The sequence below is a fragment of the Ammospiza caudacuta genome, chromosome 5 (assembly GCF_027887145.1).
Source record: "Ammospiza caudacuta isolate bAmmCau1 chromosome 5, bAmmCau1.pri, whole genome shotgun sequence".
Taxonomy (NCBI): Eukaryota; Metazoa; Chordata; class Aves; order Passeriformes; family Passerellidae; genus Ammospiza; species Ammospiza caudacuta.
Genome location: NC_080597.1, coordinates 9238049 through 9265115, shown reverse-complemented (window position 1 = coordinate 9265115; position 27067 = coordinate 9238049). Strand labels below are relative to the sequence as shown.

At 36.8% G+C, this 27067-nt stretch overlaps 1 protein-coding gene across 1 annotated transcript in view; it reads right to left on the bottom strand.

Annotated features, from left to right (window-relative positions):
• CCDC91 (coiled-coil domain containing 91) overlaps positions 1-27067 on the bottom strand; it is a 112185-nt gene that overhangs the window by 8192 nt on the left and 76926 nt on the right. Inside the window, exon 12 of the mRNA XM_058805474.1 lies at positions 17604-17717. Coding sequence (XP_058661457.1) covers positions 17604-17717 — 114 coding nt within the window. The remainder of the gene's footprint in view (positions 1-17603; positions 17718-27067) is intronic.

The window sequence follows — 27067 nt, the reverse complement described above, 5'->3', positions numbered from 1 at the left end:
CTGTGAATTTCTACTATTGATAACACTTACTAAGTATATAAAAACAAGGTTCTTCATGCCTGTAATTTATACATTATCTCCTCCATATTAGAAAGTCATCAGTGTTAAAGAGAACCTCTAGGAAATAGTGATGTTTAATAAATTATATTGCCATGTGAAAATGTTTGGGTTTTTTCCCCCCTTTAACTAAATAATGCTGCACCTTCTAAACCTTAAGGATTTTATGCTTGGAATTTGATCATTAAAATAATACCATATGTTGGACACATCTTTAAAACAGATTTGCCTAGTTTGCTGAAGGTGGTGGGAAAACAGCCTGTCAAACCTCTCAGAATCTCCACTGTCTCCCAGCTGGACCCAGGAATGTAAGAAAATACTAACTTTTCTTCATATAAATACAAGAAAGAAATTTTCTTTCAATCAAGGAAATTGGATCAAGTGCAAAAAGAACTAAAAACCATTGTAGCATCTGCTCAGACTACTGTAGAAGGTAGGCATTTTCTACATGAATTAGAAAATAGGCATTTTCAAGCCCACAAAAATAATAATAAACATTAATGTGCATTAGCATATGAGACATCTCTGCAGTGACCTATCTACTTAACAGGTTACAAACATGGGGTTTGTTCTTTTCTAAAGATTATTTATTGACTATTGCCGTACACTAAAAAAAGGAGTTACCATAATTGCTACTATAATTGCTGATTGGTCCAGCAATCTGATTGTTGTGGTTTTAAGTCGCATATTCAAGATCCTTAAAACAAACATACAGAAACACATGCCATCAGTGTCTCCAAAATCTCTGACTGACAAATAGTTGATATTTGGCCCTGGCAGATGCCTACACAGCTTCTGAAACACAATGGATTACAGTCTCCACAGGGCAGGCATGAGCAGCAGGCTAACCACAATGTGGCTAAATTCATCAGATCACTTCCTCTGATATGAAAAAAGAGAACTAGAGCTTTACAACAGCACCTAAATAAAGGATTTATAAGTGACTCAGACTGATTTCTATCCAGGCTTGTCAGAGCCTGAGCGCTCACGGAGTGTAGAAGTCCTTAATAGTTTTCTCCTAATCTCCAACTGTTTTAAGTAACCAAATCAGTCTTGGGCACTATCACATCCTGATTTAATACAGCTACAAATGACTTGGCAGAGATTACACAGGGCTTCTGTGGAGCTTCATAAACCCAAATTGCCACCTTTGCAGGAAAATGCCTGAAGACTAGCAGCCTGTGCTTCCTGAAAAGCCCTGAACAGGGCTGGGTGATAGATCTGCTATCAAAGATGTGTTTCATTTGTCAGAATGCAAACATGTTCCAAATTAATCCACAGTAACCACGCTTGGTTAAAAGCAGCAACAATCTTCCTACACATAAAAATTTCTATTGTTATCCAGCCAAATAAAAAAAATGTTATCTGATGGGCTCATGTTGAGTCATGCTCACAGAATTGCCTTACAGTACCCAGATGATATCTACAGAACTGGATTAATTAAGCCTAACTGAAAAGCAAACAGCAAACACAGGCATTAATCAGAACAATTTTTTGTTACTGTGAATATGTATTTTGCATTATCTATGAATAAGTAGGTAAAATAGACATAATCATTGCATCATAAGTGTTTGCAGTGTACACAAATTGGAAAAAAATACCCTAATAATGTGCATGACTGTGAAACCACAGTTGTATGACTGCTACTCCATTGCCATGGGTGCTTTCTAAACATCTCTATCTAATGTGACCCTTCATGAACAGAAGGCTCAGCAGGAGCAAAACTTCCTTGCCTCTAAGAAGGGTAACAGGTGGGTGATAACACACATGGCAGAGAATCACTGCTTTAGGCTGAGAGGTGAAAAAACTGCGTTATATGGAAAGCTGAAGCTACAAATAACAAAATTAGTCAGGCTGTAATTAATCTGCCTAGATATCAAGGAGACTGCAGTTGCATCCTGATTATCTGAAGGTTCCTGTGAAATTGTGACACTATCTGCCACAACCTCTAAAGCAAAGTGTCCCCTAACAACACACTGGAGTTTTGTAAACAGCAGCAGAAGCAGAAAAATCTCACCTCTTGGTTTTGAGGATCACTTGATTTAACAGCCAGGTTTCCATTTTAATGAAACTTTAAGATGTGACCAGATGAAACAGGACATTCTAAAAGTCATGGGCAAAGGTGATATCACATGAAATACAGATATCTTTCTAAAATTACCATTGTAAGCTACAGATGATGGATTCACATGAAGAAATTAGAGGAAAAACAACCTGAAGCAAATCTGTGATAAATATAGCATTAAATCTGTGGCAATATAAATGCATTAGGATAAGCAATTATACATTAAGGTTCAGGGAATAAAAAATCAATGTCCTACTATTCAGACAGAAATTTTTGAGCCCGCATTTACTACTGGACTTCTTCAGTATTGAGAAGATTGAACACAATGTTTTTTACTGACAGTAACATTTTACTGGAAAACTCAGTTTGGAGTTTGAAGCCAAGCTACTGCAGCAAAATTCAGGGCAGCTGCTGGCAAAACAGCTCATAAAGCTGCAGCTGCAGCACTGTCATCAAAGGCAAGCCCTCCTTGTTTCAAAACACACTCAGACTGAGTACCCAGGCTCTCAGCACGTCAGCACTTACAACACCACAGGCAGGACATTCTGAAAAGGAGGGAGAAATAACCAGCAGGACACAACAACAATCTGCAGGTTTTCTGCTCCATGCTGCTCCAAATCCTTCCTGCAGCTGCCAGCCAGTGCAGACTCCTCGACAGCAGGGATAGAGTGCATTGCTCAAAGCAGTTCCCCTTGGGCAGCTGCCTGGCTGTTCTGCTGCTTTTCCAGATGCAAATTTGTGTCGAGGCTTTGCTGAGAAATTACACCCAGCACATACAATTGCTGTAGGTGAGATGGTCACAATACAAAGCAACACTCCATTTTCAGAAGGCTTCAAACCCTGTTTTATTATAGCATGCATGCTTTTTATACATTCCTACAAAACTCCTAAGATTACTCATTGGTCAGGAAAGACCAACAAAGTGCTTATTGGAATAGACAGTTGCAGGTTTCTCTTATTTATCCTTCTTTCTTTCCTGGTTTCTATGTCAATGACCTTGGTAGAAAATTCTTTCAGGGGTAAATGTGGATCCTCTTATCAAACTTCTCTCTAGCTCACAGAAGTTGCTGTAAAACCTCTTCTACACACAACCACAAACAGAACAGCAGTTTTTCACATCAGCAATACCATGTTTCACATTAGTAAAAATAAAAAAAAAAAAAAAAAACAAACAAAAAACCAGAAGAAACTGTTGCTTAGCAGGGTGAGGCGGGGGGAAAGATTAAGGGAGAGAAAAATATACTTGTCCAAATTATATGAGTCAGTAGCCTGCAGCCAAAGCAGAAAAATAACATATATACTTATAACTATAATTCATTGAAGCATCTTGCTGAATTTCTAACACACAGGTAAATATCTGAATGCAAAAAGTAAACAGGAAACCACATCCCTTTGCTTTGCCTATCCAATCTTGCTATTGCTGTAGGTAAGAAAATTTATTTCTTTACACATTTCTCTAGCTTCACAGACAACTCAATTAAGCCTCAAAGTTTGCTACCACTGGCTTTGCTGCAGGAATCTAATCGCAGGAAATAATTATAGGAAAGATTCATCAAAACACATATGGTAAGGCCAACTTGCCCATTTACTTTTTAAAAATCTGAGTTCCGTAGAAGGATAAAAACAGCAAAAGACATAACTAGAAAAAAAGAGCAAAGAAGCTGCAAAATTTGGGGTAAAAATACTCAGAATTTTCCTGCATATGACCAACTATGAAAAGTCTCAATTCCCCAGCTAAAAGAGTAAGCAGATAAAACTATTGAGGTTTAAGTATCTCCCTCCACATAAAAGGACTTGGGTGTAAATGAGAAGGAGCACAAAAACCCCAAACAAACCCTGAACTATGAATATTCCTCAGCTGTAGGAAAACACAGCTTAAAACAGAATAAACCATCCTTAAACACAAAGTTATCTACTCATTTTAACTGTGCAGTGAACAAGAGAAAAAAGTAATTTGCCCTCAAAACTTGACAGCCAAGACAATCTGCCAAATAATGTGAATTTGTGGTGGTTCTGCAAGGACTCTGGGCTAATCCTATCCTGGTACATGGACAGAGAAATTCCACAGAGCACCTCGTTAAAATTACTGTGATTTCTGGATCTTTGCAACACAAACACAGAGACCACAAAACTGCCCCTGCATGTCATGGAAACAACGGGGAAAAGGGGCTTCTGTCTTCTGTCCTTGTCTCTCTAGGCCTCAATTCCAGTGTAATTAAAATGGTATCACAAAAATCTAGGGATGGAAGAGACAGTGACCCAACTTCTGATCTCTGCACCGGGAACTCATAATAAAATCAATCAGGGTGGAACAATTGCTTCTTTTTTGCAGCGTGACAGCCTTGCAGGTGCATGCCAAAAACCCTTTGCTGAGCACGGCCATCATTAACTCTCTGAAACTCTTTAGGATCCCCTTGGTGCTAAAAGAATGGTACAGCAGGGACTTGGAAAAAGCCAAAAAGTTGACCTATGACTAAGAAAATAAAACTGCAGATGATATTCTTAGCTTTAATTAATCCAAGTGATCATATTGAAATGATTAAACTTTCCATCTAGTACAAAGCAATGTAAAAAAAATTACACCAACTTAAAGATCAAATTTATAACTGCTGTTATGTTACAAAAATACCTAGTTGTACACTCTCACAAATTCTGAATCAAGAAATGATGGTGAAAAACAAATACAGTTACAAGCATATGGCTGAATTTGAAAGACAAAGACAGCAAATAATTAAGGTTTTATTTTCACAGGAATGACAAAAAAATCCCCAAAGTCCTTCTCCTCCTCCTCAAAACATTTACTTACTCAGTCTAATAGAATATTAAATGTTTAAGCTTCAAAATTCAGCTGACCTAACTTTTTCACTAGGATGGCAAGATATTCATGTTCATTTGCACACATGGATGCACAGATTTTTCTGGGGTTTGTTGTTCTTGTTCTTTTTTTTTTCCTTTAAATTACCTATTCTTAGTTAATCAAAATGTCTCTTGAAAATGCCCCTGGACAAGAGTCACAAGTTGCACTAAAAATGGCTAATCCCACACACACCTAATCAAGAACTTTGAATTTTTTTCTCTACTCAATAGCAAAACATACTTTGAGAGAGCCATAGAGAACACAAAACAACTGATCTTCAAACAGACGATCTCGTTACAATTCTCACATTTCCAGAAGCACACCGTGAAACTCTAACACTGAGGGATGATCAGGAGTAACACAGGAGAGCCTCACTTGCAGGGGGGCAGAGGTGTGTAAGGATGCTTTGCTTCCTCCTGTCACACACAGCCTTCCTGATGGACAACAGAGACTTTTGGGAGCCTCCTGTGCTTTCTTATCAAATATTTGCAGAACAGAGGGGCCCTGGGTGTCAGATCTTGCTTTTCTCTGGACCTCAGGTGGTGCCCAATCACCTGATGATGAGAAAACCACAGACAGACAGATCTGGGTGATATTAGCACAGTGCACACTGCAAGTCTTTATTCCTGTGAACACTCCACATCCACAGAGCCAGATGAATAATTGTGTGTTTGCAGAGCAAATCCAAAGTTACTCCTACAGCAATTAAGATGATACACATTGGATTAAAAACACAATACATCTCAATCACAAGAGCAGCTTTGAAATAGTGGAGTGTCCAGTCATCTCCTTGCTGAACATCATAATTCATCCTGGTTTTTTTTCCCTTTTTGGCTTTGATAGCACAATATTTTCTCAGTAATAACACCACTCGATTTCAGTTTCAGCTGGAATCTCGCCTGACTAAAGAGTACAGGCATAATCTCAGCCTTTGTAGATTAATACACTGTGGCACAAAAGGATATATGAAACAGTTTTAACTTAAGAAAAGAATTTCAAACTCTGGCAATTTTACACTGAAGTAATTGCAGAAAACCCTACAATAGGCTATGTATGTAGTTTCAACTAAATCGCTTTCATCAGCATAAATGATCACTCAAAGAGTTTGAAAATTATAATTTTGGTTATTTAACAATTTTCTTTGTATTTCAATGAAACTAAGTGGCATAGAATTGTATTTTTTCCCCCTTTCCATTTGTTAAAACCAGAGCACTGTAATTTCCAGGAAAACAAACATTTTCTTGAATGCATTATGTTTTGCTATTGAAAAGTGGCAGAAAAATGCCAAAATATCCTCTGAAGAAAAATGCCTGATAGGATCAATCAACAGAAGTACTGCATTCCTCCACAGAGGACGACTATAACTTCCTTTTAATATCAATTGATAGAAATACTACATTCCTCCACAGGAGACTATAATTTCCTTTTAATATTTGGAAACAATAATTTCAAAGCTTATAGAGACCTAAAAGTTCAGGAAGAAATGCCAGGCTCACCTCTGTATCCCCTGCAGATACATCACACTGCTCCAGGATCCTCATCCACAGAGGAGAAAAGGAGAGCCAGGTGCACCAAACTCATCTTACACTACAACATCCCATAAATCCCTGTCTTAATCCTTTGGATTTATGCTGCTCTTTGAGCTGGGTAAAGGAGCAGTGTGAAAACGCTCCTAAAACATCAATGTAAATGTTTCTTTAATCCTATTAAAGCCACAAAACAGGCCCAGCTGAAGGAGCAGGGAACTGAGCTGAGGAACTCTCAGTGACCCCATCTCCAGAGGACTCTCTATTTGCACTGACCTGTTGGTCACAAGTTCAGATGTCCTGACACCAGGTGGATTCAGGACATCACCGTGGGGACCCCTGGGACACACTGGATGGGGGTGATCTCTGCAGTAACACAAAATTTTGCACTGGTACCTTGCGGCAGCAGAGTTATTAAAATAGCTGATGCACAAACACAAGATAGGACTAAATATTTTTGAATTCTTGTTGCTTTACACAGAAATTTATGTTCCCCAAACACAACACTGAATTCCCAAATGAATTCAGCCCAAAATGATACAACTTCATTGCTTTTCTTTAAAAGTCAGAAGAAGGGGGAAAAGTTGAAAGGAAAACACTCAAGGTGACACCACACTTTAAAAACTGGGAAACTGGTCTGTTAAAATGTGTTGGTGGTAACGTTTAGGGTTTGGACTCCCATTAATGGGGCCCCAGGGAAAATATAAACACTCTTTCTGAAATTAAATCTTGAGTTTGCCCACCGCAGTCTTGTTTTCAGCTTCAGCTGCTGGCACGTCAGCCTGCAATTGAGGCCTTGCATCAAATGCCAAGCAAAACATTCAGCAACAAGAATGGTAATGACACCCTATTTTGTTCTAAGGCACATTAAAATATAGCAAGTATTATAAAAAAAAAAAAAAAGGCAAAAAAATCACTCATTTGAGATTAATAACATTAAAGAAACTGATTTTCATAACCTCTCTCACTTACACTTGTCTTCAAATAATAAACCTTCAGAAGAAAGCTGTGCTTGACTCCCGAAATCAAACACACTTGCAAAACAGTAACACATATCACAGTTCTGATAATAACTGCCTAAGGGCATAAGCTTTACCTACAAGAGCTCAAAACTAAATTCCCTGGTTTTGATGCATGATTTTGCAAGTGACTTAACAGGAATGGATCAATAATTGGAAGTCACTAATTTCTAACATAAATTCCTATCCACAGAGATATGACATGCTAATATAAGAACTCTGTCACTGGAACACCTCCTACCAGCATCTCTTTAAGTTATCCCTTGTATTCCCAAATTATTTTCCTAAACACTGTGTTCAAGGTGAGATTGTGTTGCTCCAGCTATTAGTTTTTCACTCTCTCTCTCTCTCTGCCAAATCTCCAGCCTTCTGCAATCTCTCAATGTAGATGGATCTGGAGTAAGGGATGCAATATAAAGTACAGCCTCTGTTCCAGGCAAGGGATTGGGATCTCTTTCCTGAGAGGGGAATAGTCAGCCCTGCCCATCCTAATCCCAGGATCTGATGTCTCATGATGCATAGGAACTATCCCCAATGTGGGAAAAATTGCAGTCTGGATCTACAAGGGATATATGGAGCTTCTAATATAAACACTGCTCTAAGACACTCAATCCCTGATGTGAATCTGGGTTGAAAACTGATCTGACTCAGAGAGCAGATTGTACCCATGACTCAGACCAGGGATTAACAATAATTTACCTGTCATGGGTAGGGAATTTGAAGAAGCTGCCAATTTACCAAGGAGACAGAGGAAAGGGTGCACCAGGAATTGGTACAGGGACTTGTTCCTCCACTAACACACAATGTTAACTTGAATAATATAAGATACAACATACTCTAGCCTGCTACCCAATAAATGAAGTGAATTCCAAGCTTTACCTTTAAAATCAGCCCCTCAGTGTGAATAACAAAGTGAGACCAAGCACCTGTCAATTCTTGGCTTAACCAACAGCATTGTGTAGAAACCCTGCACTGTTATTTGCAGGCTGAATGGATTTCTTTAATCAGAGGGTGGTGGGACACTGGAGCAGGCTGCCCAGAGAATCTGTGGATGCTCCATGCCTGGAAGTGTTGAAGGCAGGGCTGGATAGTGCCCTGGGTCAGTTGGAGGTGTCCCTGCCCATGGTGGGGGGGTTGGAGCCCAACATGACCTTCCAGGTCCAAACCAAACCAAACCAAACCATTGTGAATCCATTATTCAGGTCTGAAAGCTGCAGATTTGTGTGTTTGATGTACTACCCCTGGAATAAGGAATTAGAAAGAGGGCAGATCCTTATGATAGTTCTAAGCTAGAGCCAAAATTGGTTGCAGCAGACTCATTTAAACCATGCAAGCACATCAGTCCTCAACAGGAATCACATCAGCACTCCTGCTGGAACCATAAAGTCAACCATAAATTTAAAAAAACCTGAATATTAGATGTAATAACCTGCAGTAACTGCAATACCAGTCTAGTTACTGAAGTTAATGTAGTACTATATGGGAACAGTTCTTTTCTGTTCAAGACATTTGCAAGTAATTTAGAGGCCTTCCAAAGCAATAGTTTCACAATCACATGGAGTACTTTTCTGAAAGGCAGGTATAGGGGTTTCTTATTTTATTTCCATTCATCATCATGTCAGTTGTGTAACTATCTACTTTATTAGAAATAAAATAATTGAGCAAATTTACTTAATAGAAAATAAATACTGGATGTGCACAGTTGAAAAAAATTAGGCAATTTAAGTAAAGCAAAAGCGGCAATTTCTAATCCAAATGAGATTAGCACCCAAAGAATCTGAGCTCTTGGGTTTAAAGCTACATTAGGATTCACTTTTCAAGAGGAGATTTTGTGAGTTGCAATGGTTACTGCCAGTAGATGTATCACAAAAGGAGTTACCATCATGCATGGAAACACAGAGAGGAAAGCAAAGGTGCAGTCAACAACAGAAGGTTTAAGGACTTCTCATCTAAATAGAGATGTTACCCATAAAATTAAAGTCTGGAAAGCATCCAATTCAATAATTTCAGGAAAGACAAAATATAGATAACCAGTAGTTGAAGTCTGTGTCAATTCTCAGTTGGACAGGAAGCTAAACTGCTGTTTAAAACACTATTTAATTTTAAAAATTTGCTGTGATTGCAGTTAGGACAATAAGCATGAGGACTGGTGTATGGGTAAAATGAAAATGGGTCCAGCCTCCTGACACTTCCTCAGTGGCAGAAACACCAATTACATATACAGATTTTTCTACAACAATAAAGTCACCTTTGAGAGTAAGAAATTAAAAATCAATAGCAAGAAAAAACATGGGTTTTTTTCTGTTTGATAAGAGGGGCCAATAAGCCACAGTTATTTCCAATTAAACTGATGTTTGAAGGTGTTTTCTGGTAGTAATATTGTTTTCAAATCCCTTTTTACAATCACAGTCAGTTTCAGCCACCAGACAGACATCTTATTTCTCTTCTGCTGTACTGACCTTCCTCCTTAGTTTGATCGAATTCTTACTACAAAAAGGGTTATAAATTACAAGGTCTTTATAATGACTACATGACCTATATGATAACTAAGGCATTTATGCCAATATTGTAAAGGACTAAAATTTTATTTCAACTGCGGCACTTGAAATGTAAAGGGAGAAACTTTTAGTCAGGTTTGTTTAAGGAAAACTTAAGAAAATTGACGATTTTCTGTGATGGTTCTGATGGATGAATCACAGAGTAACTATGCTGATGTGCACACATCTTCTCATAAGGTCAGATTTCAGGAGTGAATTACAGACAATTCTTCAGACAATTTGAAAACCCAAATGAATTTGCAGCAGCCTCTCCTCCACAAGGCGGATAAATCTAATTAAACTTGAGTTTCATGTATTCTTTTTCAATCTTTACCTTAAATAACTAAACATAAGATATTAGTTTTCATCATAAAATCTTCTCTTAAAATATCAAAGAATGAGGAAATTGCACAGAAAATACTTCACATTTTAAGGAAAAAAAAATATCTACATAGATAACAGGGGTTATAGCAATTTTAAAATAGATCATCTTCCACAATCTGTATTGGTAAAGGTGCTTTCACAATAGATTTATACAGGCTTTGCTGCTAAATGAAAAAATCAAACATAAAACACCCAAGAAGTTCTAAAAGTGCATTCATAATAAATCAGATCTGTATGATTATATTTAATTATGACACATAGCAGGTGCCACTCGAAAAACCCCTAAAATGGGATTTTTTACCATAACCAGCCCCAAAAGTCAGTGTATCAGTTAGAAGCCTACTCAAAAGGTGGAAATAAAGGTTTACTTGTTTCCTTCAGACAAAACAAGCATACAAAATACACTCCATAAACACAGTATGCTATTAGAAATAACCCTGAAAAATAAGGATAACCATGGAGGAAATCACCAGTTTTAATCTGAATTGCAGTCAGATTATGTCAGATATGTCCTGCTGTCTTGGATATAACTTCATCACTATTTTTGTTCCCTTCAAAAGCATTGTGACTACACTGCATCTCTGCACTGAATGAAATGCACAATTCCCCTTTCAAGGAGTAAATACTTGTTGCACTGCAGAATAATCCCACTGAAAGTGGGGAAAGGTATGACTTGCTCTTGCCTGGAACAAACTGACCTTCTATAAAGGTGTTTTATCATGGTAAAACAGTATTTTCCAAATATTCGAGGTCTTTTTCAGAAAAGAGCAAAAACAACTCTGGTTCTTCTGGTTATGTGGCAAAGAGCCAAGCTGCCTGTCCTGGCACATCCCACACATCCCTGGGATGAGCCTGGAATTCTGTTTTCTAAAAAGCACCTGTATTATTACCAAACTAAAGGGGTAATTCCTCTATGCAAAAACAGAAGAGAAACTTGTTGGATTTTTTTTTTTTTTTTGCTTTCTTGGGAGACATGGCTTATATCATCTTGCCAGTGATTCTTAAATATAAATACTGTGGTTGAAATAGGCCCTTATTTTCTGTAGTGTCAGAAGTAATTATCTATTAAACACAAAACCCCCAAAAGTATCTCTTTGGCTATTCTCAATTCTGCAGTATTTTGGTAAACATTAGTCAGAGGAATGTTTAGCTCTGTTTTCTTCTAAAGGTTATGAGGCACAGCTGCACAAATCATATGGGAGCACACGGTAGTACAGAGAGCTTTGTTATACTGGTGACATCTCTGCTCTCAGAATCCGACCCTTAAATCAGGATGGGAGTGCATTTATGGCAAGTGTCTGACCTTCAGGGAAACAGGGGCTGCATTAAAAACAGATCTGTCATTCCAGTGATTACTCAAGCCCCAACACGCAGTTTTTTTTCCTGACAGGCCAAAATATGTCCTTTAAAGCCAGCAAGAGCTGTGTACAATTAGCAGACAAAAGGTGACTGATTAATGTCCTCAGCTTTGCTGTCAGAAAACAAGCAGAAGATTTTCCTGAGGGGAGATGGATGTCAGTGTAAATAGGAAAAATTAAAATTTGCTTGTTGGCTAGCTAATCACCTCATGAAGTGAATCTTTGTGATTTAGAGAAGTTCTTTAAATAACCTATTCAGCACAAGATTTGTTTGGTAGAAAACTTTTCCTCTTGCAACTTACTCTCTCCTTTGTATACCAACTTCAAAAATTATTTTTATCTCTATACAGCTAATGGTCACAAAAATTAATTAGGCATAATAATCTAGATCACTTTTTTGACTGCTAAAAATACATAATAAATAAATAAATAAAATATATTGAATTAATATTTTTAAGTATTCAATTGGAGTGAATAGGCAGTAAAGTACTGAACCATGACATTTATAAACACCTTGCAACCTGCACCAACCTGAATATTATAACAGAATACTTCTGTAAACCTCTATTCTACAAGACTTCCTAATATTTGTGTGATTTTGTAAATAACAAGGTTTAATTTTTAACAAAAGGTTTTGTTGAAAGTTTTAACATTTGCAGATTATGTTCAAGAACCCAGAACATTGTCCAAGTATGAAAAAATAAGAAGCAGAGCAGAGAATTTCCTTTCTAACAACAAATAATTGGATACAGATCTCAGTTTGAAGTACAATAATGATCAATCAATTGCCTTGATCATCAGAATTTTTATGAGACACCTGAAAATATAAAGCTCCACCAGAATTCTCTGGGTGACATTCTGGTCTGTATAGATGTCCCCTGACAAACAGAAATGCTTGCTTAATTCAGTATTACTTACATAGCTTTCAATATTTTAATTCACTTATTAGAAAAGAAAATGTATCGAGTTAGTTTGTGTCTTTTACTTCCTATCTGCAAATTAATTTTAAAAAATCTCAGCCAGTCATATAAAATTTAAATATATTTCAGGAATTGTCTTCATAGAACAGCAGGAGTTACAGAAAACTGCACAATATCTGTAGGTTCACAGTATAAACACAAAGAAAAGGCCAACACATAGCCTCAAAATAATATTAAGAAGCAAGGAAATTAATATACTGCAATAGTGATATTATTCTATTCAGATATTGCTTAGCTGCTATTTTACTATTTATTTTCCAGCTTATTTTCAGTTCAGAGAGGAAGCATTACTCTCTCAAGTCAGCTGGCTTGGCTTCTCTCAGACCCGTGGATTCTGAAAATTCACCTTAGTACCTTAAAGTAATTCTTGTCTTTCCATCTCCCTGGGCCATCAGGTGCAGGCAGCACCTCCTTCACATCCTGGACCAGGGAGAGGAGACAAAATGCAACCAGAGGATGAGGGAAAAGCTGTGATCTGGAGCCCCCTTTGCACAGGGAATTATCACACATCTCCTTTGCTCACATATCTGCAATGCTTGCAGCACACCTCCAAAATTTCAGTCAACCTTGGAACCGCAAACAACAAATGTGAAATTTCCTTGGAGCTCTTACAAATTGCAATTTGGGAAAAAGCTTTGTTTATATCCACTTACTTCAGCATCAGCCAATGAAGCAAACTGTTTTAGTAAATGGGCCAAAGCCCCATGTGAAGTCTATAAAAAGTGGAGCAGGCATAGACCCAGCCTGTCTTTTTACTCCTAACAGAGCAGCATGTGCCCATTAATCAGAATTTAACCAAAAATACTGCAGAAGCAATGCAGTTGTACAGGTCAGGGAAGGGCACTGTTATGCTTCTCTTTTGTAGCCCAGGGATCAGACTTTGGGAGATCTAATCCTAAACCAGAATTTACAAGGCATTAGGCTCTACTCCTTGCTCTGATGCCCAGGTAACAAACACAAACATGGATGTACACACCTACACTTGAGAGCCTATATATGTACAGACACGTACATTTATTCCACCACATCAGCAAGATGTTTGAGCAAAATAAAACTATTAATCCTTTAAAAATTCTAGTGCTTTTTTTATACTGAACGCTTGTGGAGATATTTCCTTATACAAGGTAGTTCAGCTCTGGGGTTTTTTTAAAGGATTAATAGTTAACAATTAATGAAAAAAGCTGGCAAACACTTCCTGCATGAATGGCAAACACTAAGGCAGAGCCTGAGGGGCTGGAATGTGCCAATTAGTGCCAATTGGGGCAATTAATGTGCTGGGGCTCCTCACAGGGCTGGGTGCTTCCAGAGCACTCAGGTGATCAGAAACCACACTGCAGAGCCAGAGGTTACAGCATGGTGAACATCAGGCAACCCAAGACAGTACTGATAAATAGGGTCTGTGAATCTTGAGCTTACATCAAAACAGATGGACTTTGGATACTCAAGGACAAGTGCTTCTTTACTCAATTCTAACCAAACTGAAAGATTTTGCTTCCCTCTACATCTGTGTCTCAGACAGAGCTCTATGGCACATGATATGCATTGAATCCAAACAAAAAATAACATTTATTTGTATGACAGAAATGAAAGCAGTGGCTTGCCTCTTAGCCCCACTCAGTGCTGTCCTGGATTGCCAAACAAATTGTATTCTATTTGCCATCTGGATGGCAGCTGTCTTCTGCCCACTAAATGGGCAGTTTTCCTTATCTCTTCCACAACCACTCCTCCCTTTGGGGAGACATCTACTGATAAGGGGCCATTGAATGCCACTGATTGACAGATAAGAATTACAGAATCCCATTGGGAGATGCCCCGCCCAGAGGGAGGAGCCAAGTATTCCCACCTGGATATGATCTGGAGATTCTGGAACACCAGCACAGCTTCTCCACTGGATTTCCCAAAGGAACAGCTGCCTCTTTCACTTCCAAAGACTACAGCCTTCTACAGGATCCCTGCTCCAACAGAACCACACCTGACACTGCAGGAGTTCTGCAGCCACAATTCCAATGGGACTGCTACCAGCACCCTGACCCACAGGGTGTCAGGTTGTGTTCTGACTCTGTCAGTGTTGTTTTGTATTACTGCATTGTTTATTTTATCTTTTTATTTTCTCCCCTAATAAAGAACTGTTATTCCTGCTCCCATTTTTTCCTGAGAGCCCCTTAATTTAAAATTTATAACAATTCAGAGAGAGGGAGTTTACATTTTCCATTTCAGGGGAGGTTCCTGCCTTCTTTAGCAGACACCTGTCTTTCCAAACCAAGAAAAGTGGCTTTTTATCTGTGTGCTACCCTTCACCTCTGTCCCCTCACTCATTGTTTTGCCTTCCTGATATTTATTGCAGATGAAGGCAAAGGAAGACTACACAGTCAAATATGCCTTCAGGCAATTAATAAAGATAACTTTCTGCACATAGGTGCATGGACCTTTGCTGGGGAAAATAATTCTGCCTAACATGTATTTGAATTTGACTCAGGTGGATTCTTCAAGGTGTTACAAAAGTTGAAATAAATCTCTACAAGTTTGGTAGCTATGAAAAATGTATTTGAACAGACAGGACAGCCTGACTCCAGTTTAGTTTTGATGCCTGCTTTGGAATGGTGGTGGCTATGACATAATCATGACATAACAAACAGTTAAATTCCTGATTGAAATTTCCTTCACATCTTACATATCCCCATTCTTAAGGTGTTAGCTATGGCAACAATAAAAAAAAATTCTACTATAAAAATTTTCATTTATTATAGAACAGATGAAATAAAACTAAGACTGCAGCATAAAATTAGAACTGCTGCCAACATAGTGCAATATATCCGTAAAAACCTGAGTTCATATGCCATAGTTACAATGCATGCCATATCTTCCTTTATTGTATGAAAATACCTGTTTCAATCAAATTTTTTTTTTCTTTTTTTTCTCTCTTTGTTTTAGCTTTAGTGCTTTTTTTTTTGAAGGTGGAAAGACGTGCCAACAAATTCTCCCCTAGCTTTGGTGACTTTTTTGGCTTCAATACAGAGGAAGTTACATTTATTCTTGTCAGCATTTTAGCATGATGCTATTGTTGCTTTTTGTTAAGCAACTTTCTCCTAATTCAAATAATCCCCTGCTAACCAGGTACAAATACTGCTGTGCCAATGGTTTGGAGGGTTCTACAAGCAGATTTTTAAAACAATCATGACACAGAGTGCCCACTACCTTTGCAAGTCTGTACCTGGGACGCCCCTGTCAATCATAAAAACCCAGAAAATCTCTCCAAATCCTAGACAAGGCACTTTCCCCGAGTTCTTTCCAGGAATTCCTTACATAAGCTGCTACCTCTTAGCACAGTCCATAAAGTATATTTATACTCTTACAGGTGTATGAGTTTTGACCATTTCCTCTGCCGCCTATGCAATTATATAAAAGCTATTATGTTACATGATTTGGAGTTAAACAAGTCTTTCACTTCCAACCTGAATATAGACAATCTTTATAAATCTTATGCCAGAAAAATCTAGTTCTCCTTATGCATGATTTTTTAAAAAATTAATGCATATGTGTCAACTGATCAGAAAGAGAAAAAGGTTGGCTGAAAAATTTGAATATGCTCTGTGAAATGAATTTATGCTCTACCAGATAAACCAAAGATTTTGTTTCTTTGAAGGTGATATTTTCATATATATCTGCACTGGAGGCCTTACTGACCCATTCATTTATGACACTTATGATAAGTAAGTTATTTTAATAGTAGACCGACTTTTACCTTCCCCACAGCTTATCCTTCATAAATAATTGACTTCAGATATGCTCAAACATCCTTATGGATCATGTTTTGCACTGGATTCTGTTTAAATTGTCTTTCCAAATCAAACAAATCCTGCTAAAAGGAAATGTCTCCACACACAGCATAATGGAAGGAACTCACCCAACTGCAATCCTAACTACCAGCAGAGTGAAACTTCTGGAGGTAAATCCTATTACCCATAGTATTATTTAACCTATAAAAGCAGGGAATATAGAAGCAGAGGCCAATCTCATTATTTCTACTTCCTTCTCAGGACAACATTTCCCATTAGATTCAAGCTGAGTGATTTTGTTTATTGAGAATACTGAAATCTGATCTCAGGCTGCTACTGCCCTATGAAAGAGGTTTTTAAAAATTATTTTTTGCTTATGTTTTTATAAAGAGCTTCAAAGGGGAGAAGTGTGTTATTTTTTTCTCCTCCTACTGAGAGCAAATCAAAGTCCCTTGAGCTACATTTTACTGTTTATACACAAGCATTAAACTGCCAGGATATAGCATGAATAGAACATCTGAAAACAACTTTCAGAACATTGCAACATTTCATAACAAGACCAATGCACTGACTATAAATCACACTTAATAGAATACTAGTACATTTTCAGGTTCTCATATAATATGGGTTGAGAGGAAAAAATTAATGGCCTTTGTGTGCATAAAAACTGCACAATAAAGTTCATTTGTGAGCATAAAATAACACCTGTTATTTGTACTGAAATGTTTTCTATGATCTGAGCTCAGATCACAATTTAAATCTGATAGCATTTATGCCCCATCTTAATGGTACTTTATGTAATAAGAAATGCTATAAAATTTAACTGAACCATTAATGTCTGCTTTTCAGCTTGTGATGGACTTAAAAGTCTGCAAATATATATGAAGGTATCATAATAACAAATTGTTTGAAAAAATGAGTGAAAGATCTGAAGACCTAACTCCTGATTCTGTTTTCCTGTGAATTTCAAGAGAGGTCTGAGGTTTAGCAAACTTCATCAATTTATCAGTTCATGATGAAACCTATTATCCACTGGTAACTCACCCTCTTCTGCTCTTTCATGTATTCCATCAGTTCCTCTGTTGTCCTTTTTACTGCTTCTTCAATTGCCTTTTCACTTCGTTTCTGCTCCTCCAGTAATGCTTCCTTGACAAGTTCCTTTCCAAAAGAAAAGCATGTAAGTGTACATGAAAAAAATAAAAGTCACAAATGTGATTAAAGATCATCTCTTTTCCTCCTGCTAAATTTTTATTGCCTCTGCATTCATTTCCCAGTTATAGCTATCCTACATGTATTTATCAAAATCGATAAATTCAGTACTAAAGGGTAAATAAGAGAGAGGGGGAAAAAAAGAGAGAAATAATCACTTTAAAGCTATATTAATAGAAACACAATGTTCCCTGGGAGCAGAAAATAATAAAGCAATTCAGGTTTTACCTTCCATCAGGAGCAGGGTTGGCAGGGATTTACCAGTTGTTGTTATCAGGTCAACAACAAGTCAGCTGGAAGAGCCCTACAAGATCATCTGCTCCAGCTGCCTGAGCCCTTCAGGGCTGCCCAAGAATTAAATTATTAAGGGATTCTCCAGAAGCCATTTCTCAGTAGAGAAAGCCAGGAACCACTCCTTAAAACATCCCTGTCACCTGCAGTATTTGGTTAAGGGAACAAATTGCTGGGCTAAAGTCACAAAACTGTCCCAAAACTGAAGTCCCAAAGCTTCCCAAAGCCACTCATGGAATAAGCATTGACATTATTAATCCAAGTGTTCTGTTCCCAAGATTCAGGAGAACAAAATGACAAGACACAGATCCCTATAAATCCCGAAAATGTAACATTTTCAGAAAGCAAAAAAAGCACCCAGTAAAAGTAATCTCATGATCTTAAATGATTTTTCAGGGAGATCAAGAGGAAGATGGAGATTGCCTCAGAAATCAGGGAGAAATTGGCAATTCCTATGCCTTTGTTCTGGACATTCCAAATTGGAAGAAACAGAAGCACTAGTGGTGCACCTGAAGAATTAAGCAGGAAATGGAAAAAACCTCAGTGGTTTAACCAGGAACACAACATGACTTCTAGTGTATTTATTCACATACATGATTTATGATTTTTTCTTAAATTTTTGAATCAAAACTTTTAGAAAATCAAAGGTAAATATAAATGGATTCCTTATTACTCTTCACTGGTTAGACATAACACTGCACTACCCACAAATTTGTTTACAGGCTTGCTTGACTGCAGAGCAGTACAGACATTTTATGATACATATTTACAGCTTGGATTTGGGGGAGTGGGGAAGGTTGGCTGGAGGACAGGTGGAGTTCTAAGGTTTTGGAAATACAAGATATTTATGAAGTTGTATAATTCATCTGTATATTTAAGTGGCATTTTACAATAAGCTATTAGTGTACAAAATGAATAACCCCCCCAAATTGGATCAAACTAATTTTTTTTTTAAAGAAGTCCCTTCAGTGGAAGTTATTCAACTGAAAAAGAAGGCTCTATTTCTTACCTTTAGTTGTTTGCTCTATTTCAGCCAAAATGGAATAGTTTCTGCAAAACTACACTTTCGCTATTTTTATAGCAGAAAAAGTCTAAAATCCCAAATTTAAAATGTGTAACTATGTAGTCCCCACTGTTCCAGAATGCAGTACACATGAAAATCAGTTGTGAAAAGTGATTATGAATTTTTTTCTATTTTAATTCAGTTTACCAAAGAAAAATCCCAAGAAAAAGGTTTCTTTCACTACAGAACTCTGGCAAGACTAACAGAAAAAGTAGCAGAAAATTACATATTACAGAAATATGCTGTTCTTATAATTATATTTTCATGACAGTTTAATTTGTCAAAAGGTCCCAAAATACTGTCTTCTGTTAGAATGGACAAAAATCCCATAACCTATCCCATTAAACTCTTCAAAGCAAATTACAGAACTGATAAACTGCTGTATCTAAACATCTAGAAAATTTTACACCCATAAAATACTTGCAATCAATTGATGTTAAGTATCCTAAATATGATACTCGAAACACTACATAGTCCAAATAAGTATTTGGACTATAAATTCCAAACAAAAACACAATTAAATTCTACAAGTCTGTTAATAAAATGCAAGAAAACAGAAACCCCTAGCAATACCCTTATGGAACACTAGTTCATTGCACTGATATTAAAAAAGTAAAATTGGAAAGAATTCTTTTTAATTTCTGCTGGTATTGGCACAAGTCCCCAGGGCTGTGGTTAGATCACCATCCCTGGAAGAATTTTAAAAACATGTAGGTGTGGCACTTGGGGACATGAGTTAGGGGTGGCCTTGGCAGTGTGAGGTTAACAGAGGGACTCAGTGATCTTAAGGGTCTTTTCCAACCTAAGTGATTCTAGGATTCATCTACTGTCGCAGATATCTTCTATGAAAAATCCTTTCCTTAGGATTTTTCCTCCTGAGAAGCTGATGGACCTCAGGAACAAAATGGTTATCTGCTGCTGTGGAATGCAACAGGTGCATCTGTGATTGGCCCATGTTGGATGTTTGTAATTAATGGCCAATCACAGTCAGCTGGCTCAGACAGAGAGCCTGAGCCACAAACCTTTCTTATCATTCCTTCTTTTTCTACTCTTAGCTAAACTTCTGATGAAATCCTTTCTTCTTTTAGTATAGTTTTATTATAATATATATCATAAAATAATAAATCAAGACTTCTGAAACATGAAGTCAGATCTTCGTCTCTTCCCTCATTTAAAAACCCCTGTGAACACCATCACAATCTACCACATTCTAGTAAACCAAGTTAAGTGCTGCTGAATCTTCCCAAATTATAAATCATTCTCTGTTTCAGACACTGATCGCCTCCTGTTACCACCTGAAAGTCATCTCAACACTTATGTCACCAGACAGATCCTGTGGCCACCAGACAGGCCAATCTCATGTGACTGCACAAAAAGACTCCTGCTTTCATGGGCTTCATCCCAGCCTTTGGATTTACCAGGCTGCTGGCAGCTGCCCACAACACTTTCGATTTGTTGGGTTTTTTTCTGTGATTAATCACAGGATGAATCATACAGATCATGTTTCTCTGAGATCCCAATATCTGTTTCTCATCTGAGCTGAAATGTTACCCTGCTGACCGGATTCAGGAGAAATGAGACAGTTCCATAAAACACACAGCTTTCTGCACAGGTTATGTCTTAAAAAACATAACCCTACAACCTCTGACAATGCTCCTGAACTGGCTGATGTGGTTTGCACTGTCCCATACCTGCAGTTCAAAATGGGCAAACATAGAGTCCTGTGAAACAATGACACTCTTTTGAGACTATGAAAAGATAGCTTTGCTGTGATATCAATAAATGGGAAGAAAACCCTTTTACTCAGTTCAGAAAACTTCAAAGAGCCAACACTGCACAATAGTTCCCTAGTCAACTCAGTCCTTTCCTTTTGACCTTAATCATTGATATTAATTTTTCCTTCTGTGACAAGAATCCTCACTTCTTTTATATGACCTTTCACTAAGTGCTCTCCCCTAGGTACTCAGACACTGTCTTTGCTCTATTTTTGTCATTAGAGTAAATTATCAATTAATATAAATGTATTTAAATTCAGTTATTACCTATTACTGTTGAACAAAGCCTTAGCTGCAGGTACACTCTCTCAGCATGTGTCTACTTTTCCTTCATCTCTTTGCTCTTTCCTCTAATGCTATATCCACCTTTAGATTCTATCCTAACTTAGATTTTGGTTGCAAAGGCAAAAATTGTCCCTTATTTAATCTTTAACTAGAATGGGTAGAGCGTTATTTGAGCGCCTTAGTGCTATTTTAATAGACTCAAGAAAATGGAAAAACCCAGTTTCCTGTAAGAAGGTAAGGAAGAACACTCCACAAAAGGGCTCTTGAGGTGCAATTCCTCTCTCTCTTCTCTTTATTTTTTTTACATATTTGATCAGTGCCTGGAGTACCAAGTTATAGTCACAAAGTTGGCTTTGTTACGTGACTCTCTATACATGTGCTTGAAATGACACCAGTCAGAAGATTAAGAATACCTAATCAAAAATAAAATACAGATATTCAAAAACTCAATTGACAAATCACATTCAACCATGTATTAGAAATGACAACCACACAATCACAAGATATAAATCCGTATGAAGACAGAAAGAAAAAGCAGTGTACTTGATACACCAGAGAACTCCAGACAGTATTTAAAAAATAAAACAAGCCATATGTTGCTTTGCAATTTTATAGGAAAATTCTTTTGTTTCCACACAAGGATCAGGTGGTAGCACTAAACTTTATCTAGGAAATGCAACCACAGACTGCAATGTTAGTGGTTTTTCAGAAAATAGTAACCCTCAAATTATAATGTCTGTGGTTACAAACTACTACAATCTACTTCTGAACTCAGACATGGTTAAGGTCTGTGTGCTGTGAACTGTTCCTTTTCCAGACTTTGCAAGCATATTAAAAATAAACTCATCTAATGGCAGGGATCTCTTTCCACTCAGTCCTACTGAGCTGTGTCCTTCCTCACACATTCAAGATTACACAGAATTTTCTTCTAATGTGTCTCTGCAAACACTGGCCACACTAAAGTTTCTGCAAGATGGTGGAAAAACAAGAAGAAAGTAAAACTGAAAATAATGGTTTGCTGCCTTCTTGAGAGAAATGTAAGCACAGACTCCTACTTGAAGCTGAACAATAAAGGCAAGAGGAAGAGGAGAAGAGTTCCTTTGAAGAGCAAGTTCTTCTCCAGCACATTGTGTGATACCATGTTATCAGACTATTTAGTTAGGAATGGGATATAGAGGAAAAAACCCCAACAACTCCTTGTATGAGTCCACAAAATACTGAACATAAAGAGCAATGTTACAACAGCCCAGGCCTGTTACTGAAAAAACATTTTGTCTTCCAAAGATTAGCACTGACCCAATCAAAATCCTATGGGGTCATAAAAAGTTATTTCTGAAATTACATTAAGAAATGTGTCACTTTGCTAAGTACTTCAGAAACAGAACAAAGGGAATATTTCAAATTCTGACTCCTCCACAGGACTCTGCAACCCTTGTAAAAGATGAAAAAAATAACAAGTGGACAAAGAGAGATTGATAAACATCATAGTTTGTATTCCCTTAACTGACAATGCACTCAAAGCTCTGTATATCATAAACACAAAGAGCTTTGAGGATAAAGAAAAATTAAATTTCAAGGAAGTTAAGCTATTATTGCATCATGTTAAAGCCCTCCATAGTAAAAAAAAAATCATAGAAGAAGGGCAAGCAATGCCAACACAGGTAAAAGTTGATCTTCTGGTAACAAATACTATAAACAGAGTGATTAATGAGGAAAAAGAGACAACAGCAAACCCTGAAACAGAGGCACAAAGCAGTTTATAGCCTATTTAACAGCAAAAGTGTGATGGAGTAAAGGGCTGGAAAGTTGAACAAGTAATTATAGCAGTATTTACAAAGGAGAGAAAGAATATGCATTAATATAAAAAAAGGAAAAGTGGGAGCTTTGAAGATTGAACCTTATATGAAGATTGTACCTTTCTTTTAGATATGATATTTAATCTCTTACAGATAAAATGCCAATGTGTGCTGTAAACAAAAAATTATATTTACAATTAGATCTGAAACAAAACCATGATACACTCCAGAGCAACAAGCAACAGGGTTTGTCTTGAGGGTGCAGAAAGTGTTTAGGAAGTGAGTAAGGAAAAAAGAAAGACTAAGAAACCTTAGAGTGATAGTGGTGCATTTATAAAGAGACAACACAGAGATTTATCAGGGTTTTCATTGTGTAGAGAAATAGCTCACAAAGGGCCCATGGAGGAAAAAGTGAGTTAGGCTTCAAAATTTTATATGAACCAAGAGGCAATCTTGTACAGAACAAATTTATTGGACAATGAAAAGACAAGACAGATGTATAATACCATAGATTTCCTCTTTTCCCCTTACAATGTCCACCAAAAAATTCCTTCAATACCTACTCAATTGATGCATGAAAAAAAGTGAATTGGTTTTTTACAGATTACAGGGTTAAGAAAGGGCCATTCAATAGCTAATAAATCTGACTGAAAGTTAGAGTGGGAAATAACCTTTTGGAAAACCTTTTTTTCCTTCTTAGTCCTTACAACCTTCTCAAATGCAGGGCAGTGGGGAAAAATATTTAGACAAACAGTAAATTTCAACAAGAATTAAACAGCTAGTTTTAGCACTTGTAGAAAAGAAACAAAAGCCAGATCCTTAGGAACAAAGGCAACAGCTCCATGTTTTTATTTACATATCTTTTATTCCCTTACACAACACTGGGTATGGAAATCCTTGAGAATTTCAATACCAAGTTCCTTCAGGCTTGCCAAACTACTACCAAAAGCACTGCCTCAAGTAGATGAGAACCAAAAAAAGTTTTGATAATGTAGCAGGTAAGGAGCCACTCAGTCCTTAGGATTTGGTTAATCTACACATTTTTATTTTAGGATTTAGGTGTTTAATATATTTTTATTGTACCTTCTAAGCAATGGCATATGCTGCTATTCATAAATCCATGAAAATGAATTAAAAACCATTTAAAGAATAAATTCTTTTTCAACTATCTAGATGTTTGCCAGTAAAATTGTATTAATGCTTTCTAAGACCATAGATTACAAATGTAGTGCTCTGCAAAGAACACCACAACATGAACCTTCAGAAGTGTGAACAAACTCAATTGTCTTTAATTCTTAAAGACTTACTCAGCAAAGACCACTGAAAAGTTCCTTTTTTTCTTTTTTTTTTTAATAAGTGTTTCAGTTAGCTTTTCTTATAAAAATATTTTTTCTTTGTATATCTCAGTATATCTCAGTTGTGGTTTGGCTGAATGAGACACCACAGCCTCAGTTTTCCTGAAATACTTTCCCATTGGTAAGATAATTTTGCCTTACTGCTTTTCCTCATGTCCAAGAGGAAGCAGAGTTTATGTCAGTTCTTTTAATAAATTAAAGGCTTTTTTTTTTTTTTTTCTTTTCTTTCCTAAATATTTTCAGCTTTCAGAACACTTGAGCACTTGAGCCTCTAATGGATCTGCTGTGCAGATTATGGCAGAGATGAACTCAGGCTCTTTTTCCTTGGAGAATTAGGGTAAACTACACTAGAATATATAGAGTATTTTAAATTTAAGCCTTCAGGAAATGACAAAGGTGATTCTTTGCCTCAAATGCCTTAGCAGAATTATTTATTTCAAGCTATGAGATGGATTTAAATTTCCAGGGCTCACCCTGCAGCTGCTGGCTTTCCTTTTGCTTTTAATGAATTTATTTTAAAGCAAAAATAGTGCTATATAAATTCTCTTCAAGTTTCTTTTGCTCATTCTCTTCCACACCATCATGGATTTCACCTCCTTTGTGCAGCTGAGTATTTGGCTCTGTAAGATGATAACAACTGCCATGCAGAGGGCTCTGTGCATTATAGCTATGGGAGCTACTCTTCATTCTCAATTAATTATTAATTGAATACAGCAGCCTTTATTCAGAATTGTATGGATATCACCATCCTATATCCCCAAAGAGTTTTTGACTTCAGTTTTTTAAATGAGTAAAAATAAATGTAAAGAAGGATAGAGAGAATTGTTCACTGTTTTTTTCAGTTTAGAATACCCCAGGAGCTTCACTGCAATTTTAGATTCTGGGGTAAAAGGCTTCTGCTTCAGCCAAACTACCTCTTATGCTTTCTCCTTATCTAGAGGACATCCACTTTTTATTTAAATAGGTGTTCTAGGAAAAAAAATTCTAGTGGAGGAATTTCACCACTCAACACTGATAACTACCAGACATTAAAATCTCCTCTCAGGGAAGATGCCACTGTGTTTTTTACAGTGTTTTTATAGAAAAACTAGAAAAGAAAATACTGGAGACATGCCAAGCTACATCTAGTCTGTTAAACAGATGAGTTCCCAATCTATGATGAGTTTTCAATGTGTTGAAAGAGGATCACGAGGTTCCTGTGCAAATGAACATTATCTTTAATCAAAAGACTACTAGATCTTTTCAAGGAGAGCTTGTTCTTCCTGATTTAAATGCAAGCCTGCTCTTCCTCCAAACGGAGAATGCTCTTCTAAAGTAAAAAAAAATTAACAAACAACCAAAAAAAAAAAAAAAAAAAAAAATCAAAAAACTCTTATAAAATCATGAAGCACCCAAAACCCACAATTCTAAAATCTGAAAATGCTGACAGTCTTAACCAAAATGGAAGTCATCTGGACTTTTACTACTTCGCAACCTCAAGAGCATGCTCTAAAAACATTTTTCCATTCCCCTGGTGATGTAAAATATCTCATTTATCCCTTTAGAGTTATAAGGCCTCAAAAAGTGATACCTTTATTTTAAGTACAAATACCATGTCTCTAAGTAGAGACCTCAAGTCACTGGAACAGGCAAAGATTTCATGAAAAGCTTTCATTAAAAAAAAAAAACCCAAAACAATATTCATGTTGCTGTAATCCTTTAATTTCTTAAAGAAAAAGCAAAGAAGGAGGTGTGTCAAGGTTGCTCCATCAAGTTGAAATATTAACTCAGTATGTTTTAGTTCCTACTTTCACTCTAAGTTTATCTTTACTTGGCGGTTTCATATTTGGTAACAAAATATTTGATATTAAATATGATTTATTTATTAAACTGTCTCTAAATCTCCCATTTTTTCTCTGGCGATGTTAAATTAGTATAATACATTTTAAATGGAAGTGGTATTTCCTTATCTGCAGACTTGACAACCATTTGACTGAGGACAAACTTTTTTTTTTAGGACAAAGGTTTGTCAAGCATTAATTTCTCACAAGTAGAAGGCATCTGCATAAACCTTCCAGATTTGGATCCCCTGCGGGTCTCCTTCCTGGCCACTCTGCAACAACATCCCCAAAACATCTAAAACAATACCTGGATCATCCCTGCAAAGGAAACAACCATATTTTCTTCTTTTAAACAAATTATGTAAGTGATGAAGGAAAATTTCACTAATTCGCACAAGTGTGATCTTCAAATCTTTATTGTTCTTATGCTAAAACTACCTCACCAAGGAAGTGTGAACAACCTGTACTTTAATGCTTTTTTCCATTTGCTTTTTTATATATAGTCATATAACTTCTAATGCATGAGTTTAAAAACTGGTGGAAAAAACCAACATATTTTATTTTAATGAAGAAAATTAATGGATAGCAAATTACTCTTTTAAATCAACAAATCAAAACTCCTAATAATGTATCTCTGGTCTAGAGGGTAAAGGAGAAGCCAACAAATTCATTCCACTTTTACATGGAAATTTATTTTCCCTCACTTTCATAACCTAAATGTTTTGCAGACACACAGTGGTGCCACACTTTTTAAAATACATCTTTTATAAACTCTTGCATCATGCAGCTAAAAATGCCTTTTTCTCTATGGGTTTGCATCTCAAAGAAAATAACAACATTTTCAATGTTTTTTAATTTTTCCATTAATTATTCCTAGAGTTATTTGTGGCACTTTGACTGTAAGCCATTCTGTC